Source organism: Lepidochelys olivacea, assembly GCF_965140295.1.
Source record: "Lepidochelys olivacea isolate rLepOli2 genome assembly, chromosome: 7".
Classification (NCBI taxonomy): Eukaryota; Metazoa; Chordata; order Testudines; family Cheloniidae; genus Lepidochelys; species Lepidochelys olivacea.
Genome location: NC_140417.1, coordinates 30,570,712 through 30,590,048, shown reverse-complemented (window position 1 = coordinate 30,590,048; position 19,337 = coordinate 30,570,712). Strand labels below are relative to the sequence as shown.

The following is a 19,337-nucleotide window of genomic DNA, read 5'->3' as shown; positions in this document are numbered from 1 at the left end:
CCTGTTAGACTGTGAGCTCTTTGAGGCAGGGACTGTTTCTCGCCACATGTCTCTGCTATGCACATCTGGGCACCCAATTTTGATTTGGGGGTTTGTGCAGCACCCAACCTGCCTGGGCTCCTGATCTTGGTCTGAGTCTGTGCAGCTCCCAGTCCAGTGCGGGTCCTGATACCACTTGGAGTTGGTGCAGCACCTGGTTTGATAGGGGCCCCAATCTTTGTAGGTGCTACTGTAATGCAAATGATAAAAATATTTGATGCCCAACTTGATTCACCTTAAAGGGGCAAGTTTTTCTTACAATGCTGACCACTTTAGAGGCCCAACCAAGATTCCCCTTGCACAGACACACAAATACATTCCCTGCCTCAAACAGATTACAATAAAAAGAGACAAAGGGTGGGAGGGGAAACTGAGGCACAGAGAGGTGAGGGGACTTGCCCAGGGTCACATATTAGCAGAGCCAGGAATAGAACCAGGAGCCTTGACTCCTAGCCTGTCCTGCTCTAACCACTAGACCCTACTCCTGTCCAAAGCTGGGAATTGTGGTATGAAGGGCTGTACCTTTAAGGATTGAGTGTCCCAGACAGAGTCTCTTGTTATGCACAACCAGCTGAAACCAGACACAGAATAAAGCAGTTTTCTTGCAAGCTCCTGAAGCACTGAGCAATCGCTGAATGCCACAGGAATAGAACCCAGGAGCCCTGACTCCCATCCGCCCACTAGACCCCCCACTCCCTCTCAGAGCTGGGAACAGAACCCAGGAGTCCTGACTGCCAGCCCCTAGCAACTTGACCCCACTGATATCTAGTCCCAATCTGTCTACTCCCAAACTGTCCCTTGCTGGCCTTAAAATGTGATTTTATTTATTTATTTATTTATTTTTGGTTAGGTCCCAGTTTGTGTGTAGACCAAGACTGCGACCTCTTAGTGTTCTCTATTCCCCTGTCTTTCCTTACTGTCCAGTGAAGCTTTATTTATTCCCGTTGTAAACATATATGATGGAAAACAGCAGCTGCACAACATGGGGATTGAGCTTTCTGCAGGAAGCTTTCATGCAGCCATGTCCCAAGTGTGAGTCTTAACCGTGCAACATTAGCATCGTGCCTTGGCATTCGATACCTGATTCACTCATTCCCACTGGTTCTCAGTTCTGTCCATATGGCCCACTTTCTGTAGGAATCTCCCCTCTCAATGGGTAGCACCTCTTAGAGACCAGTGGCTACAACAAATGGGATGAGAGGGAAGAGATGAATATTTCCCTTTGATGAGGGCTTGATTATTCAGCTTGCCGTCTGCATGTCACCACCTAATTTTGCAGAGAAATGTTCCCAGTGCATTTATCTTACCGGGATGGTGCCAGCTGGCTCAGAACAATAGCAGGTGTGTGCATCCGATGAAGTGAGCTGTAGCTCACGAAAGCTTATGCTCAAATAAATTGGTTAGTCTCTAAGGTGCCACAAATACTCCTTTTCTAATAGCAGGTGTGTTCAGTCCAATGAGGTTATGAGTGGTATTTGTTATTTATGAACGGGTAGTGCTGAGAGATGCCAATCAGGATTGGGGTTCCATGGTGCTAGGACGGGGTGGGCAAACTTTTTGGCCTGAGGGTCACATCTGGGTGTGGAAATTGTATGGCGGGCCATGAATGCTCATGAAATTGGGGGTTGGGGTGCAGGAGGGGGTGAGGGCTCCGGCTGGGGGTGCGGGCTCTGGAGTGGGGCTGGGGATGAGGGGTTGGGGGTGCAGGAGGGTGCTCCAGGCTGGGACCAAGGGGTTTGGAGGGTGGGAGGAGCTTGGGGTGCAGGAGGGAGTCAGGGGTGCAGGCTCTGGGTGGTGCTTACCCCAAGCACCTCCCAGAAGCAGCGGCATGTCCCCATCCAGCTCCTACGCGGAGGCGTGGCCAGGCATGGCCGATGGGAGCTGCGGGGGCAGGGCAAGTGTGCAGAGCCCCTTATCTGCCCCTATGCATAGGAGTCAGAGAGGGGACATGCCACAGCTTCTGGGAGCCACGCAGAGCGGGGCAAGCCCCTGACCCTGCTCCCCAGAGGGAGGTCAAGGGCAAGATTAAAATGTCTGGCAGGCCAGATGCAGCCTCTGGGCCGTAGTTTTCCCACCCCTGTGCTAGGAGATGTACAGACAGACAATGGCAGGCAGTCTCTTGATTACTAGGTGTATTACAGTAGTATCAAAAGACCCCAGCTGAGATCGGGGCCCCCACTTTGCCAGTTGCTGCACAGACCCCGACCGAAATTGGGGCTCCCATCATACCAGGTGCTGCGCAGATGTTTAGTGAGAGACTGCTGCCCTGGAGAGCTTATAGTCTAAAAAGAAGAGAGAAAGAAAGGACTATGTGGTGGGATGGGAAGTAGACACTGAGGCACAGGATAGATTAAGTGACTTGCCCAAGGTCCCATAGAGAGTCCGTGGCAGAGCCAGAATCTGAACCAAGATCCCCTGAATCTCAGGCTGAGGTCTTAACCACAAGGCAGCCCACCTCTGCTCTAACCCACTACACCACCAACCCTCCCAGAACTTAGACAAGAACCCAGGTGCCCCGCCCTTAGAACCCTTTCTTCCGATAACTGGAACTAGAACCCAGGCATCCTGGCTCCCAACCCCCTGCTCCAACCACTGGACCCCACTCACTCTCAGAGCTGAGGATAGAAACCAGGAATCCTGACTCCCAGACCACTGCCCTACCCACTAGCCCACACCACCTCTCCCTAAGTGCATCCATCTCCACCGAGAACGCCCATCCCTGGGGCATTAGGCCTCCAAGCAAGCTCATGAGGGGGCGATGAACTGGACCTTCCATGCTCTGACTCCTACTCATCCCCCAGGCGAGTGTGTTTATTTGTTGAGCAATCGCTGTCAAAGTGCAGGCGGATTTTCCAGCCCACCAGCCTGGCATCACTCCGGGGGGCTAGTACAACGTGTGTATAAAGACACGGGAGATCAGGGACATCCAGCCAGGGCAGGCACTGCGTTGACATTGCTTCCTCCTCAGAGCGAATCTCACAGTAGGTACCCTTCCTGATCCAGGGGAAGAGCGGTCTGGCTATGCCCTGACTCCCTGCCTCTTGGCTAATTGGACAGTTACCTGTGGGATGCACGGCAGGGAGCAGGACCAATATGGTCAGTGGGTAGGACACCAGGGGGCCTGGGTTCTAGCCTTGGTTTAGGGAGGTGGAGCGTGAGCTGGGGGTTAGAGGAAAACTCAACACTCCTGAGTTCCCTTCCTAGCTCTGGAAGGGGAGTGGGGTCTGGTGGGATAAAACAGGAGGATTAGTGGTCAGGAGTCCTTGGGTTTGTTCCTGGATCTGCCCCTTACCTGTTGTGTGACTGTGACATCCCTTCCCCTCTCTCTGCCAATTTCCCTCCTCCCAGGAATGGGGATTCATAAAAGCTTTGGGAGTCGGGCACTGTATTCCCTGAATAGGGCACTGGCCTGAGAATCAGGATGCCTGGGTTCTATGCCTCGCTTGGGAAGGGTGGGGGCTGGACATTTAGATTCTGTTTCCAGCTCTGCTCCTCACCTGTTGTGTGACCTTAGGCAAATCGCTTCCTTTCTCTGTGCCTGTTTCCCCTCCTCCTCTGTAGTGTATAGGAATAGCTTGTGAATCTTCTCTGCTGCTCACTGTATTACATAGTTTAAAAGCTGCTGAAGGCAACCAGAGCAGTAATGTGCCTGGGTCTAGACCTGGCATATGTGTGGTCAGTAATCTTGGTTATTTGGGAGCCAGCTCTGCTCCAAGTTTCTGTGTATTGCTGTTATCTAAAGAGCAAAAAGGCACAACAAACCCTTTCTCTATTTAGACTTTGAGCTCCTCGAGGCAGGGACTGTCTCTCACTTATGGTCTGTGCAGCGCCTGGCACAATGTGGCCCTGATCTCGGTCGGGGTCTGTTCAGTGCCTGGCACAATGTGGCCCTGATCTCGGTCGGGGTCTGTGCAGCGCCTGGCACAATGTGGCCCTGGTCTCAGTTGGGGTCTGTGCAGCGCCCGGCACAATGGGGCCCTGATCTCGGTCGGGGTCTGTGCAGCGCCCGGCACAATGTGGCCCTGGTCTCGGTCGGGGTCTGTGCAGCGCCCGGCACAATGTGGCCCTGGTCTCGGTCGGGGTCTGTGCAGCGCCCGGCACAATGTGGCCCTGATCTCGGTCGGGGTCTGTGCAGCGCCCGGCACAATGTGGCCCTGATCTCGGTCGGGGTCTGTGCAGCGCCCGGCACAATGGGGCCCTGGTCTCGGTCAGGGTTTGTGCAGCGCTCGGCACAATGGGGCCCTGATCTCGGTCGGGGTCTGTGCAGCGCCTGGCACAATGGGGCCCTGATCTCGGTCAGGGTTTGTGCAGCGCTCGGCACAGTGGGGGCCCTGATCTCAGGGACTGTGCAGCATGCAGCGCTGTAGTATAGACGTTTGCTACAACAGTGGAGGTGATTCTTGCAGTACTAAATGCACCTCCCAGAAAGGCGGTAGCTAGGTCAACAGCAGAATTCATAGAGGTTAAGGCCAGAAGGGACCACTTTCGCACTCCTGAGTGACGGAGCCAGGTCAGCCGAGGCTTTAGGTGTAGACCAAGCCTTAGAGATATAACACAAACCTGGGGTGGGCAGGCAGGGGAATATTAAGTCAGAATAGGATGGTGGCATCACTTCTGTATATAGATTCATAGACTCCAAGGCCAGATGGGACCTCTGTGACCAAGTAGTCTGACCGCCTGTGTAACAGGTCACAGGACTGCCCTAACTAATTCCTAGAGCAGGGGTAGGCAACCTATGGCATGTGAGCTGATTTTCAGTGGCACTTACACTGCCCGGGTCCTGGCCACCAGTTCCAGGGGCTGTGCTGCCAGCCTGGGGTACTGTCCGCCAGCCCCCTGCCAGCCGGGGTTCTGTCCGCCGGCCCCACTCAGCCTGCTGCCGGGCCCAGGTCCTGGCCACCGGTCCGGGGGCTCTGCTGCTGGCCTGAGGTACTGGCTGCCAGTCCATTGCCAGCCAGGATTCCATCCACTGGCCCCCTCTGCCGGGCCCAGGTCCTGGCCACCGGTCCGGGGGGCTCTGCTGCTGGCCTGGGGTACCGGCCGCCAGCCGAGGCTCTGCTTCTGGCCTCAGCCCGGGGCTCTGCAGCCGCCCCTAGCTGTGGCCCTCTGGCCCCAGCCTGGGGCAGTGAGGGGTGCAGGCAGGGCCAAGAGGGGGCGCAGCTCAGCATGGATTGTATGGATTCTTATTACTGGCACGCAAAACCCTAAATTAGAGTGAATAAATGAAGACTTGGCACACCACTTCTGAAAGGTTGCCGACCGCTGTCCTAGAGCATCTCTCTTAGAAAAACATCAGTCCTGATTTAAAAATGCCCAGTGATGGGGAACACACTACAGCCCCTGAAAAATTGTTAATTCCCCTCGCTGTTAAATTTATCCCTTATTTCCAATCTGAATTTATCTAGCTTCAGCTTCCAGCCCTTGAGAGTTCGATCTTTGGCTGCTACACTAAAGAGCCCATTGTCAAATTTCTGTTCACCATGTAGGTACTGTACTTTTAGACTGGGATCAAATTACCCCTCAGCCTTCGGTTTGCTCAGATGAGGATCAAGCTCCTGGAGTTTGTCACTCTCTGGCATGTTTTCCAGTGTAGTAGTGGTGAGACCTTTACAGGAAAACTGTGTCCATTTCTGGTGTCCGCACTTTGAGCCATAGGAGAGGATTCAGAAAAGAGCTACAAGAATGATCCAAGGTCTGGAAAGCCTGCCTTATAGTGAGAGACTTAAGGAGCTCAATGTTGTTAGTTTATCCAAGAGAAGGTTAAGAGGTGGCTCAAGCCCGGTCTGTAAGCACCTGCAAGGGAAGGAGATTTCAAAGAGCAGGGTTCTTTCATCCAACAGAAAAAGGCAGGTTGAGATCCAGTAGTTGGATGCTGAAGCTGGACAAATTCAGACTGGAAATAAAGTGCAAATTCTTAACATGGAGGGAGATTAACCACTGGAACAGCTGACCCAGGGATGTGATAGATTTTTCATCCCTTGGGGTCTATAAATCAAGGTTGGACGTCTTTCTAGAAGATACGCTGTAGCTCAAACAGAACTTATGGGCTTGATACAGGAATGGCTAGGTGAGATTCTCTGGCCTGTGTCATACAGGAAGTCAGAACAGCTGATTGTAATGGTCCCTTCTGGCCTGAAAATCTCTGCATCTCTTTTGGTGCTGCATTTTTCATAGATGAGCTGTTAGTTAAATTGGAAATGGGACCTATCTTTGCTGCCACCAGACTGATTTAACACCTACTGATTGCAAACTGGAGCAACTTGTGTAGCTGGAGAAGCAGAGAGCCATCAGTGGGAACGATTTCTGTCCACATGCACCTAAACAGAGGTTGGCAGTGGTGGTGATTTTGGGCATGGACTGGACTCAATGGCAACATGGAAAGAAGAGGCACAGAGCAGGCAATCAGCCAGCGGGGACCAGGGCCCCCTTTTGTCAGGTGTTGCACAGACATGCGGTGAGAGAGAGTAGAAAGCTCATGATCTAACTAGACAAAAGAGGGGAGGGGAAACATAGGCATAGAGAGTGGGGAAGGATTATGCCCAAGACCAGTGGCAGAGCCAGGGGTAGACCCAGGCCTCCTAAATCACAGCACAGTGCTCTATTTAGTGCACCATGCATCGCTCTGAATGACTTTCCCTTGCGGTGGAATTTAATTTTGCTTCTTGCTTGTGTGTGGAGGTTAACACTCCATACCCAATTACCCTGCAGTCTGTTTCCCCATAATGTCCTTCACGGGAAATGTCAGTGCCTTTCAGCCAGCTGCTAGCGAGCTAAAGGGAGCTTTTGATCTGATAATTGTATAGCAACCCAGCATTTGGCTCAAAGTTCTGTTTACCTGCCTTTTATTTGTGTTCCTTTGCTCAGCTCAATGCTGCTGTTCTGCTCAGTTTTCAATTATCTCCATCCCTCTAAAGTTGTGTCCATGCTAGGGAAAAAAGGTGCAGAATTTCACCAGGTGGCAAAATCCTAATGAGAAAAACACAGGCCAATCAAACGTTTTCTGTCAAAATGATTTTTGATGGAAAATTGGGTTTTTGACCAACGAAAATTTCAGCTGTTTGTCAAAACCCAGAATGCCCCCAAAATGAAATATTTGAATTTGGAAATGCTACCGCAGTGCCTCATGGGAGTTGTAGTTTAAATGCCTCATGACCCATTCTCCTCTATGGGCTGGATTGCCCAGCCAGGCTACATCTCTTATGAGACACCACCTCCCTACTCCAAGAGGGTAGATCATGGTAGATTGTGGGAGATGTAGTTCAACCAGTGAGCCTGGCTAACAGAAGAATGGGAGCATGAGACATCCAAACTGCAACTCCCATGAGGCACCGTGGCAGCTCAGCAAGAGGGGAGACCATCATGGTAAATGTAGTCTGGCCAAGGATCCCATCCTGTATTGAATGGGTGCGTGAGGCACCCAAACAACAATTCCCATGAGGCACAAAACATCAAATCATTTAGCTTTGTTCAAAAATATCAAGGTTTTACATGTTGGTTTTTCCCATTTGAAACTTCTGGAAAATTATTGATATTTTGACATTTGTTTAGATTCAGAACAAAATTCCAAAATTTCAAAATTTCCATGAAAGGAAAAAATCAGTTTTTCAGATAGTTCTGGTTAATGTGATCAGTGCTATGGATGGGCTAGGAATTGTGCACATGCGGTCATTTTGGTAGTCACATTTCCACCTTCCATGATGACTCACTCATTTAATCTCATCCACCCATTAATTTTTGCCTTCTATGTCTGTAGCTAGGCGTTTCTTTGTAACATCTACAAAGCAGTCTGGGTTGTAGCATAAGCCAGTAGTTACAGTGTGTTCTGAATCTAGTGGCCATAACGCTAAATTGGAAATCAGGTTGTCTGTGTTCTATCCCAGGTTTCCCTGTGATCTTGGGCAAGTCCCTACCTCGCTGCCTGGCTCAGTTTCCCCTCTCACCCTTTGTCTGTTTAAATAATTAGCTCTTTGAGACAGAGACTGTCATTCACCCTATGTTTGTACAGTGCGTAACACAACCAGACCCTGACTTGGTTGTATTGTAGGCGTTGTTGCAATTAGGGATGTTAAATGTTAACCAGTTAACCGATAAGCATCAGTCTTACTGGTAATGTATTCAGCAAAAGGTAAGGGGGCCAAGGCTGGGGCCACAGCTGCAGGTGGGTGTGGGGCTGGCAGCTGGGACCCCGTGTAAAACATTGCGGTGCTGCAGCACCCCCCACACTCCTAGTTCCCGCGCCTATGTTGTGAACTTGTAAAAGTTTACTTTTTTAAAACACTATTTACATCCCTAGCTGCAATATAAATGTGAACGAATAATAATCCTGCACTCTTAGTATGGGATGTGTGCTTGTGGTTTAAAATAACATCAGCTATTGCGAGAGTTGGCAACACTTCTTCTGGGCAAAAAGAAGCCCATAAATTGACCACCAACCAGTTCTGGGCTGGAGGCAGGAATGGCTGGGGGGATATTCTCTGGCTTGTGGTATGTGGGAGGTCAGACTAGATCGGGGTTCTCAAACTGGGGGTTGGGACCCCTCAGGGTGTCACAAGGTTATTACATGAGGGGGTCGCAAGCTGTCAGCCTCCACCCCAAAACCCGCTTTGCATCCAGCATTTATAATGGTGTTAAATATATAAAAAAGTGTTTTTAATTCATAAGGGGGGGTCACAGTCAGTGGCTTGCTATTTGAAAGGGGTCACCAGTACAAAAGTTTGAGAACCACTGGACTAGATGGTCACAATGGTATGTGGGCTCCTAACTGATTTAGGTGCTTTTGAAAATATTACCCCATGTTTACATGGGAATAGCTCTAACTGTTTTTTCCAGCAGAAACTGGCTGAATCCACACATTGTCTAGTTCTAGTTTATCTCATACTATGCAGTGAAATAATCAAGCTGCTCTGGAAGCAATTTAAGGACAAGCAAAGAAAAGTTTAAATTTTTGGAAGCAACTTAGCTCCATTCAAAGCTGAGGTCTAACAAGGATGCAGAAGGAATGGGATGGAGAATATTACCAAGACTGTTATAATGCCGTTATAGAAATCAGGGGTGTGGCCTAATCTGGTTACTGAACAAGCTACTAGTCATCTCCAAAAAGATCTTGCAGAACTAGAGAGGGTACAAAGAAGGGCAGCAGGAATGATCAAGGGCCTGGCAAGGCTTTATGAAGAGAGATTGAAAAAATAGCTATTGTTTATCCCAATTTAAAAAAGAACACAATGGATCTTTTGGTTCATTGGCAATTTTAGAGGAAAAAAAGTATTCCTGTTTGGAACAAAAATGAACATTTTCAGCACATGGAAAATTTGAAAAAAAAATTGCGTTGATCGAATAAAACATTTAATTTCAGTTTTGGATAATTTTAAAACTTTTTTTATTTAAAAAAAAAAAAAAACTTAAAGGAAGTTTTGAAACAAAATGTCAGATCAGCCTGAACAATCAAAACGTTTAAAACATGGAGATAAAAGGTTTTGATTTATTAACATTTTTGGAGTGGTTTTTTTGTTGTTGAAATGAAAAATTTGGCAAGGTCAAGGCAAAGTTGCAAATCAATTCAGTGTCGCAGAATCTGCATTTATTGCTGAAAAAAATTCAGTGCAAAAAATTTTGCTCAGCTCTGATCAGGCGCTTCTGTTTTTCCTGTCTTGCCACACAGGGATAAAGGGGCGTTCCATGATGTTAAAAAGTGTCAAGCTCAACACTGACCCACAGCTATAAATTTTCACTCACAGCCTGTGGAACTCCCTTCCACAGGAAGTGTTATGGCCAAGAATTTAGTAAGATTGGCCTTTCTGTGGAGAACAAGAAATCCAGAGTTGGAATAGCTGAGGCTAACACAACTGCTGGCTAGGAGATTAAATCTCCAGCTTCAGGGCTTGAGGTGATTTCTTATCATTAGGAACCAGAGCGATATCTAATGTGGGGTCAGGTTGTCTCCATCTGCTTCCAGATTTCTTGCCAGTCACTGACAGAGATGGGATACTGGACTAGAGGGACCTCAGGTCTGATCCAGCCTAGCAATGCCTCCCTTCTAGTCTGGACAGGAGTGTCAGAGAGTTCAGAGCCATAAGGGCCCATTAGATCATCCAGTCTGACCTCCTATATAGCGCAGGCCCCTGAATTTCACCCAGTTAGCCCTAGACATCTGTAAAAGGGAAGGCTGACTCTTTAAGGGCCAGCAGGCTTTCTTCAGTTAGTCATGCCCTGCTACATCTATGCTGGGTGTGGGACTGAAAAAGAGACAAGGCCAGCAGTTAGAGGGTGGCTGAGGAGGAAAGCAGCTGGGCTGAGCTGTAGCTAGAGGGGCTCCAGGGAGGCAGTTGCCAAAGAGGAACAGGGTACTGAAGAGAGAAGTCTAGGAGGGGGACATGAGGTTCAAGCCCAGAGGGGGCAGAAGATGCTTCAGAAGTGTTTGGTTTTGTCTGAGTTCTCCTCAGGGACCCCTGGGGCAGCCCTGGGACCTGTGACGCTGAAGAGAAGAGTGCGAGTCCAATGAGTTTTGTGTGGAAAGAGTTTGCGACTGGCCCAGATGGAACCAGGCCAGGGGCCTTGGAAGAGACCAGCTGGGAGTAGCCAGCTTAGGGCCTGACCAGTTACAGCTGGATTTGGTTATCCCAGAAGGGGTGGACTTATATTAGTAGCGTGGCTGGAGGGCCGAGTCATATCTACAGCAGCAAATCACTGCTGCAGCAGGAATAGGCCAAAGGCTGACTAAAGGGACACTGAGGCAGACCTGCTGTAATGCTAGATCGTATTGTGAGGGGCGCTCCAGGATGGTGGGTGGGCCTCACATGGGAGCCCAATGACTTCAGTTAAACCAAAGCATTTCAGTCCTCAGGAGACGAAGCTGTTGGCAGGCCCCTGCAATGGCCGGGATTTGCTGCGGGGAGCAATGTTTGGTAACTTGATAATAGGCTCTTCCACGTCCCAGACAATGGTCTGGCAAGATCCAATGGCTGGAAGTTGTCACCAGCATAGGAGAAAGAAAAGGAGTACTTGTGGCACCTTAGAGACTAACAAATTTATTTGAGCATAAGCTTTCTTGAGCTACAGCTCACTTCATCGGATGCATTCAGTGGAAAATACAATGGGAACATAGGAGACATATTCAGACTGGAAATAAGGAGCACATTTTAACCAGTGAGGGTAAGTAACCTTGGGAACAGCTTCCCAAGGGCTGGGGTGGATTCTCATCGCTGACCATTTTAAAATCAAGGTTGGATGTTTTTCCGCTCAGGTTCAACCAGGAATTGTTTCAGGGCTGATCTATAGTCTGTGTCAGACGGCAGATCGGACTGGAGGGCCACAGCATTAGACTGTCTGAATCTGTGTTCTGTCCGAACATTATCAGCCAGCAGCACCGTGAGCTCAGCTTAGGTACATGCTGGGTTGGACGCATTTGGGCTTTGGGGGGCGGGGCAGTGTGTAGACGGACAGTCATCTCTGGGAAAGCTCAGCATGCAGGGTTCTTTACTAGTGGAGAAAGGCATAACAAGGATCAGCAGCCTGGTTCTGTGCAGCAAGGGGGTGATGGGGGATAATGGCCTGTGCTCTAATTAGATTGGTGCAGCTGAGCAGACTGGCTTGGCTGTGCAGTATGGCAGCCCCCCAGGATTGTCCTGGAGTCTCCAGGAATTAAAGACTAACCTTCAATTAAAGATTATGTCACGTGATGAAACCTCCAGGAATGCACCCAACTTAAATTGGCAACCCTAGTATGAGACCATCTCCCTGGGGCTGCAGGTGACTTGGAAGAACAGCTGTTCAGAGATTCCTCCTCCTCCCTGCTCTGCCTTCGCTTCATTAGCTCACTGGAAAAATGGCATATTGCAACCCATGTGGCAGTGTGAGTTGCTGCCTGGGCTGATGTCTGTGCCAGCTCGCCCTGCTGGGAGCGCATGGTACTCCTGCCCTGATGGGAAGGGAGTGGAGTCTAGTGGTTAGAGCAGGCGGGTGCTGGGAGTCAGGACTCCTGGGTTCTATTCCCAGCTCAGGGAGGGCAGTGTGTGGTCTGGTGGTTACAGTAGGGGAGGGCTGGGAGTCAGAACTCCTGGTTTCTATCTCTGGCTCTGGGAAGGGAGTGGTGTCTAGTGATTGGAGATGGAAGTTAGGACTCCTGGGTTCTATTCCCATGTCTGGGAGGGGAGTGGTGTTGAGTGGTTAGAGCAGAGGGGCCAGGACATCTGGGTTCTAGTCCCAGCTCAGATGCTGACTTTGTGTCAGTCACTCACTGTTTTTCCCTTTCCTTATCTGCGCCATGGGGATCCCTGTTCTTTAGGTAAGCCCCTTCATTTTCAGTTTAAACCGATTTTTACCAAAAATTCCCGGGTTTTACAAAAGTATTCATTTTTTCCCTTATTTAACCCTACTTATGTATCATTCAAATATATAAAAAATAACTTGTTTTATTAGGAAAATACAATACATTGCATGAGATCTATGTATTACAATAATACATGAGTCTGTGTATATGCAAAGCTGCCTGTTGAAGTAAGTTTATGTATAAGTCTAGAAGATACATACAATAAACAAATGTAAAGTTATTCAAATGGTTATTCAAATGTAAAGCTTTATTTGGGGATTAGAGATCTATTGTTTTCTTAAACTCCGAGGTGGCATTGTGTTTTGAGTTCTGTTTTGGTTCTGCAGCAAACCACACTGATGAACGGAATTCAAAGTATTAAATCTATTGAATACTTTTTTCCTGTCTTTCCGTCCACCAAAATAAAGCCCGATATTTACCCAGAAAAATTATTAATAGTTTTTTGCACTTATTTTTTACCTGTTTTGTTGTTGTGGTAGTAAATACTGATAAATTCCCAGGAAAAAATAAATAAAATAAAAACTGAAAACGAAGGGCCCTATCCTTAGGGTACAGTTTCCAAAGAGACCTGAGGGAGTTTCACATCCAATTCCTGTTGACTGTCAGTGGGAGTTAGGCCCTTATTTCCTTGGTCCCTTTTGAAAACTGCCTCCCTCCCCCACCCCCCCAGCAATGAAATCGATACCTCCCGGGCAGGGATCATACATTTTTATACAGCTCCTAGTGCAATGGGAGCCTGATCTGAATTGAGGCCCTGGATCATTAGTGCAATTCAGAGAATATTTCAATGGGACAGCTTTCCATCAAAAATTGCAGTTTTGTTGAAAGGTCTGACAAGATCCAATGGCTGGAAGTTGAAGCTAGACAAATTCAGACGGGAAGTAAAGCGCAAATTTGTACCTGTGAGGGGAATTAACCAGTGGAACAACTTCCCAAGGGCTGTGGTGGATTCTCCATCGTTGGCAATTTTAAAATTGAGATGGGATGTTTTCCTCACAGATCTGCTCTGGTTCAACTGGAATTAATTCAGGGACATCCTATGGCCTGTGTTATACAGGAGGTCAGTGGAGATTATCACAGCTGAATACATCCCTGGGTTTAACCCCAGGGAGGGAGACGAGCTATTGAAGCTAACAGACAACGTTAGCACAAGGACAAATGGGAACAAACTGGCCAGGAATGAACTGAGGCTGGCAATGAGAAGGTTTCCAACTAAAGCTGGGCAAATAAGTGATTTTTTTGGTTAACTGGCAGCTCTGAAAAATAAAATTTAAAAAAAAGTCAGTTCAGATCAAAATGAATCTGAAAACCTCAGCTATTGATAAAGTCCATTTTGGGTTGGACAAAAACATGCTTAGCTCTGCCAAGGGATCGGGGCTGAATGCAGTGAGACTTAACAACCTCCATCCGTCTGGGGTTTGAAAAGATTGAGAGGTGATTTGTTTATAGTGTCTAAGGACCTTCTGGGGGAGAAAATCCCAGATTCTAACGGGCTCTTTAACTTAGTGGAGAAAGGCAGAGCAAGACCCTGTGGCTGAAAGTTAAGCCAGACACATTCAGATTAGAAACAAGGCTCCAATTTTTAACAGCATTGATAATTAACCATTCGAACAAATGCCCAAGGGAGGTGATGGAGTCGCCTTCTCTCGATGTCATCAAATCCAGACTGGATGGATGCCTTTTTGGAAGATGTTTTAGGCCTTATCTACACTGCCACTTTACAGTGCTGAAACTTTCTCGCTCAGGGGTATGAAAAAACACACCGCTGAGCAATGCAAGTTTCAGCGCTGTAAAGTGGCAGTGTAGACAGCTCCTCGTGGAGGTGGGTTTTTTACAGCGCTGATGCCGCGACTACACAGCCACGTTAAAGCGTGAAACACAAGTGATTGGGAAAATACAGGGGGAACTAGGTGGAATTCCTTTTTCTCTGTGCTATACAGGAGGTCAGACTAGGTGATCTAACTGTCACTTCTGGCCTTAAGCTCTATGAATTTATTAATAAATAGATCCCAGCTTTGGTGAATAATTGCTAAATATTACAATGCTCTTACTTACCACCCCAAAATTGTCTATCTGTTGTCTGAATCTCTGTCCTGTTGATTTCCTGTGTATACTTTGTGGCTTATCTGACTTCATTTTTCCAGTGTCTCTGGTTTGCACACAAAAATAAGTGATATGTCTACTATACAACAGACCTATGGGGCAAACTTTGATCCCCACAGTAGAATCTCAGCTTGCATCATTCTATTTCACATCTACCCCCATGTGTTAAGTTAATACATAGGTAAAGGAGGCTACTGTTCAACTGGCCATGCTGATGTTGTTTGGAAATGTTGTTCTGTATTCTGTGGCCAAGTAGGGCAAAGGCTATTGCTGAGCTCTTCCCCTTTCACAAAATCAGTGACCATCACAATTTTTCCCATGGAAAATTTGTTTTTGGTCAAAAAACAACCTTTCCCCCGCCAAAATGAAAATAATTACCAATCTTAGCATTTTTCCATTTCTCAGGAAAATTTCCCCGCCATTTTTTCCACCTCCACAGTGAAAGTTTATTGCCACTTTATGTTTAACAAATATGCAGGGGTTTTGGGAGAAAACATGGGATTCTGTAATAAAAACCATATTTGGGGAAGATTTATCGAAAGACAGGAAATGAGTCTGTTTCAAACCGGAAACAGCTTTAAAATATGTCACAAAGCATGTTCCCCTTTTTCAACTACTTCTGCATAGAAGCAGGAGATTGTAAAGTCCTAATAGAACATGGAAGGTTATTAGGCTGCATGATGTTTGTTTTGTGTTTTTGCTTATCTTGCTATTATTTGCATTACAGTATCATCTAGAGCCCCCTACTGAGATTGGGGCCCCATTGTGCCGGGTGCTGCACAGACTCCCAATAACACAAAGTGTTCATAATTCGGGAATCAGCCTTCAAAAACTCATGAGATGGGGTTGAAAATCGTGAGATTCTCACATAACAAAGGGAGGGTTCTTTTGATTTGCCTTCTGGCTTTTGAACCTTTTGGGTTAATGGTTTCCAGCTTTTTTCTAGAACTCCAAGGGCTAGAAAATTGGTTGTTTTTTGTTTTGTTTTTTACGTGTAAGCTGCAATTCTCCCAGAAGCATTAACTTTGGGAGCTGAAACTTTAAAACAAACTCTCTATATTTTAATACTTATAATAGAATCCCAAGTGTTTGCAACACCCTGTGATGTTTCCCACTGCAGTAGCATTCTGTATTCGGCACTGGTGTGACTGCTGCTGGAATCCTGTGTCCAGTTCTGGTGTCCACAATTCAAGAAGGATGTTGATGATCTGGAGAGGGGTCAAAAAAGAGCCATGAGAATGATTAAAGGGTTAGAAAACATGCATGAGAGACTCCAGAAGTTCAGTCTGTTCATTTGAACAAAGAAAAGGTTAAGGGTGACTTAAGTCTATAAGTACCTACAGGGAACAAAATTTTGATAATGGGCTCATCAATCTAGCAGCTAAAAGTCTAGCAAGAGTCAAAGGGTGAAAGTTGAAGTTAGACAAATTCAGACTACAAATAAGGCACACATTTTTAACAAGGAGGGTAATTAACCACAGGAATAATTTAACAAGGGCTGTGGTAGAATCTCCGTCACTGGGAATTTTTAAATCAAGATGGGATGTTTTTCTAAAAGATCTGCTCTCGTTCAAACTCTAAGTTCAGGGAAGTCCTATGGCTTGTGTTATACAAGCGGTCAGAACAGATGGTCATAGAATCTGACAGACTCTGTGAATGTGTAGTCCTAGCCTTCCCACAGTGATCACCAAGACCTGCAACCAAGTATGAAAGCTACAAACCACCTTGGAATTTACCACAGTTTTAGTTACTTAAAAGTCTACTAATGCCATCAGTAGAGATGATATTTTCACCTTTCTCGGTTGGGAACTGGATGCATAAATTTTTAAGGCCAGAAGGGTCCATTAGATCCTCTACTCTAACCTCCTGTATAGTGCAGGCCAGAGAATGTCACCCATTTACCTCTGCGTTGAGCTCACTAACTCATGCCAGACTAAAGCATCTTCCAGAAAGGCTTCCAGTCTGGGTGTGAAGCCAGATGGAGAATCCACCACTGCCCTTGGGAATTTGTTCCAATGGTTAATCTCCTACGGCATTAAACATGTGTGCCTTATTTCTAATGTGAATGTGTCTAGCTTTAACTTTCAGCCATTGGTTCTTCTTGGTCTACCTCTCTCCGCTAGATTAAAGAGCCCTTTAAGACCCAGGATTTTCTTCCCACGAAGGTCCTTGTACACTGCAATCAAGTCACCTCTTGATCTTTTGGAGAAGTTAACCAGCTGGCGCGCCTTCAGCCTCTCACTGGAAGGCATTGTTTTCCAGGCCCCAAATCGTTTCTGTGGGTAGGGATGGGGCATCCTCATCCCACCTTGCTGGCTCAGCTGGAGCCAGACGTCTGGCTGAATCTGTACAACCCTACTTTGCTTTGCATTCGGCGCAGAACGGCTAGCAAACAGTAATGAGATTTCTCATTGCAATCCAGAGCTGTGCTTCTGAATAGACCCCCACTGTGTGCCATAAAACTGCCACTTAGGCATGTGCAATTGGGCATTCGATGATAAAAGCTTGGCAGCCTCTTCCCTCTCCCCCGCAAAGCCATATTTTTGGAAACCAACAGCAGCGCATTAGCCAGACCCAGCTGATAGAAGCTGGATCCATACTGCTCTGCTTGCCCATGCGTAGCTGGTCTGAGAAGGAATGAGCAAAGCAGGGGATGCATAAATATCCATGGAAGGCAACTCTTGGTCATGCAGGGAGCTGCCTGCCTGCTGATGGGCACCCAGTGGCTGAGGGGTGTGTGGGGGGGTGTTCTGAAGCTTGCAGGATGGGTCACCTGTCTTAGCACCTCCCTGGTGCTGTTGCACTGGCTCTGCTAACATTTGCCGATTGTTTTATAGATCCTCATTTCTCTGGTGAACTGTCTCAATTCGGGAGCTATAGGGAAATCGCAGCCACTTTGAATGGTCCCTGTTTGCTCATCAGTAAAGGTGACTCTGGTGTTTCAGGGATGGAGAGGAATTAGCTACCACTTGTCCATTATCTGGGCTGGGGTCTCTGGTTGAAGGCCCCAAAATGACTGGCATTAAGAAATGGATCATTGCAGAGCCCCTGTGTACAGTTTTCTCCTCTCGGCATCAGTGATATTGACAGCTGCTGCTATGGCTCCACGGGACACATATGTGGCTACCTGGAATGGAAAGGTAGTGCTCATCCAATGGACAATAATGGCGCCGAATCCATCCATTGAGGCGTGAGCTTTTTCGTACTGTCCTTATACCCTTCTGTCATCATGGAAGTGTTTAGTGGCCCTGACTGACAACAGCCGCTGCACAGATCCCAGCCAAGATCGGGGGGGCCCATGTTGTGCTGGGCACTGCATAGACCCCGACTGAGATAGAGCCCTTCATTGTGCCAGGCACTGCTCGGACACACAGTGAGAGGCAGCCCCTGCCCCGAAGAGCTCACATTCTAAATAGACAAAGGGTTGGAGGGGAAACAGATGCCCAGAGAGGGGAAGGTCCATGGATGCCCAGGGTCGGTGGCAGAGCTGGGAATAGAACCCCAGTGTACTGATGGCCAGTGTAGTGCCCTGCCCACTAGTCCTGCTCTGAAGAGCTTACAGTCGACACATGCATGGTAAAAAAGAGTGAAAGGGGAAACTGCTGAGCCTCTGAGGTGAGGGATGAATGGCTGATGCCATTTGGGAGCAGGGATTCCAGGCTTTCAAATGGGCTAAATGACTGGTTTATGCCCCTAGTGGTGGCTGATGTAATCACAGAAGAGTTGCAGCATGGGAGAAGCAAGATGGCAGGTGGAAGGACATGATTTGAGGGTGAGATTATCCAAACAGGAAGGACTGGAAAGGAATTCATCGCTCACTGTATTCTCAGCAGTGGGGCCAGGATGAATTTCAATCCCTGGTGCCCACATTTTTCTAAGCTCCGATGAGGTTAAAAGTAGAGGGTGTCAAATAACAGATTTTTTTTTGTTAGTTAGCGATTCCAAAAATCAAGAAAATCGTGTTGAGTCGAACTGAGCACAACATTATCTGCAATTTTTGGCGAATTGAAAAGTTGAAAAAAAAATCATTTTGGGTTGAACAAAATGTTTTGTTTCCAGCTTTAAAAAAAAATGAAAGGGAAATTTCAAAGCAAAAAGTTCTTTCGAATCAAAAGATCAAAACTTCTCATTTTGAACAAGTACAGTTCGGTCTCTGCTGCACACATATGTCTATGCCCGAACACTGTGAAAAGCCTGCCTGAATTGGGCTAATCTCTTGTAATGTGTGTGTTCTTCACCACGTCCCGGGCACAGAAATTTGGGCCCTGTCTCCCATGCCTGAAAGAGCCAAGAGTAGTGATGTTTCACACGCTTTAAAAGGACTTCTGGCAAATTCAGTCTGACGGGTGCAAACCCATTAGAGTCTCATGTCTGGCTCTTTATTGCAGTCACAAGCACATGTAAATAGAAGCCAACTTTCAGGGATCTCGTGAGCCAGGCACCAGAGTTGGTGAGCCTGCTGAATGGACGACGGAAGCAGGCTGCCTTGGAACAAATTACATGTTGCTTCATGGCTAAATCCCCATTCCTTAAGAGGCTAAGTCAGAGGCAATGAGGTCTGGTGGATAAGGCCACTGGGTTGGAGCCAGGACTCCTGGGTGCTAGTCCCTGCTCTGGGAGAGGAGTGGGGTCTAGTGATTAGAGCAGGGAAGGATTAGGACTGTTCTGAGCTCTGATCTTGGGCAAGTCACCCAGCGTTTGTCTATGTATATTGTAAGCTCTCTGAGGCAGGGACTGCCTCTGGTGTCTGTGCAGCACCTAGCACAGTGGGGGCCCTGATCTCGGTCAGGGGTCTGTGCAGCACCCGGAGCCCCTCATTGTGCTCTGTGCAGTGCCAGGATTAATGGGGAAGAGATGGCCAGCCCTCTGT

At 47.6% G+C, this 19,337-nt stretch overlaps 1 protein-coding gene across 3 annotated transcripts in view; it reads left to right on the top strand.

The window, feature by feature from the left end:
• The window catches only part of PC (pyruvate carboxylase), a 239,704-nt gene that overhangs the window by 83,965 nt on the left and 136,402 nt on the right, over nucleotides 1-19,337 (top strand). Inside the window, exon 1 of one of the 3 annotated variants that reach the window (XM_084632880.1) lies at nucleotides 2,920-3,020. The exons of 1 other annotated variant lie outside the window; for it this stretch is intronic. Coding sequence is in view for 1 of the 2 variants with exons in the window: in XM_084632879.1 (XP_084489005.1) it covers nucleotides 3,133-3,135 (3 nt within the window). In the remaining variant the exon portion in view is untranslated. Of the gene's footprint in view, nucleotides 1-2,919; nucleotides 3,021-3,117; nucleotides 3,136-19,337 lie in introns of those variants that run through there. One more of the 3 variants, XM_084632879.1, reaches the window with a different exon arrangement.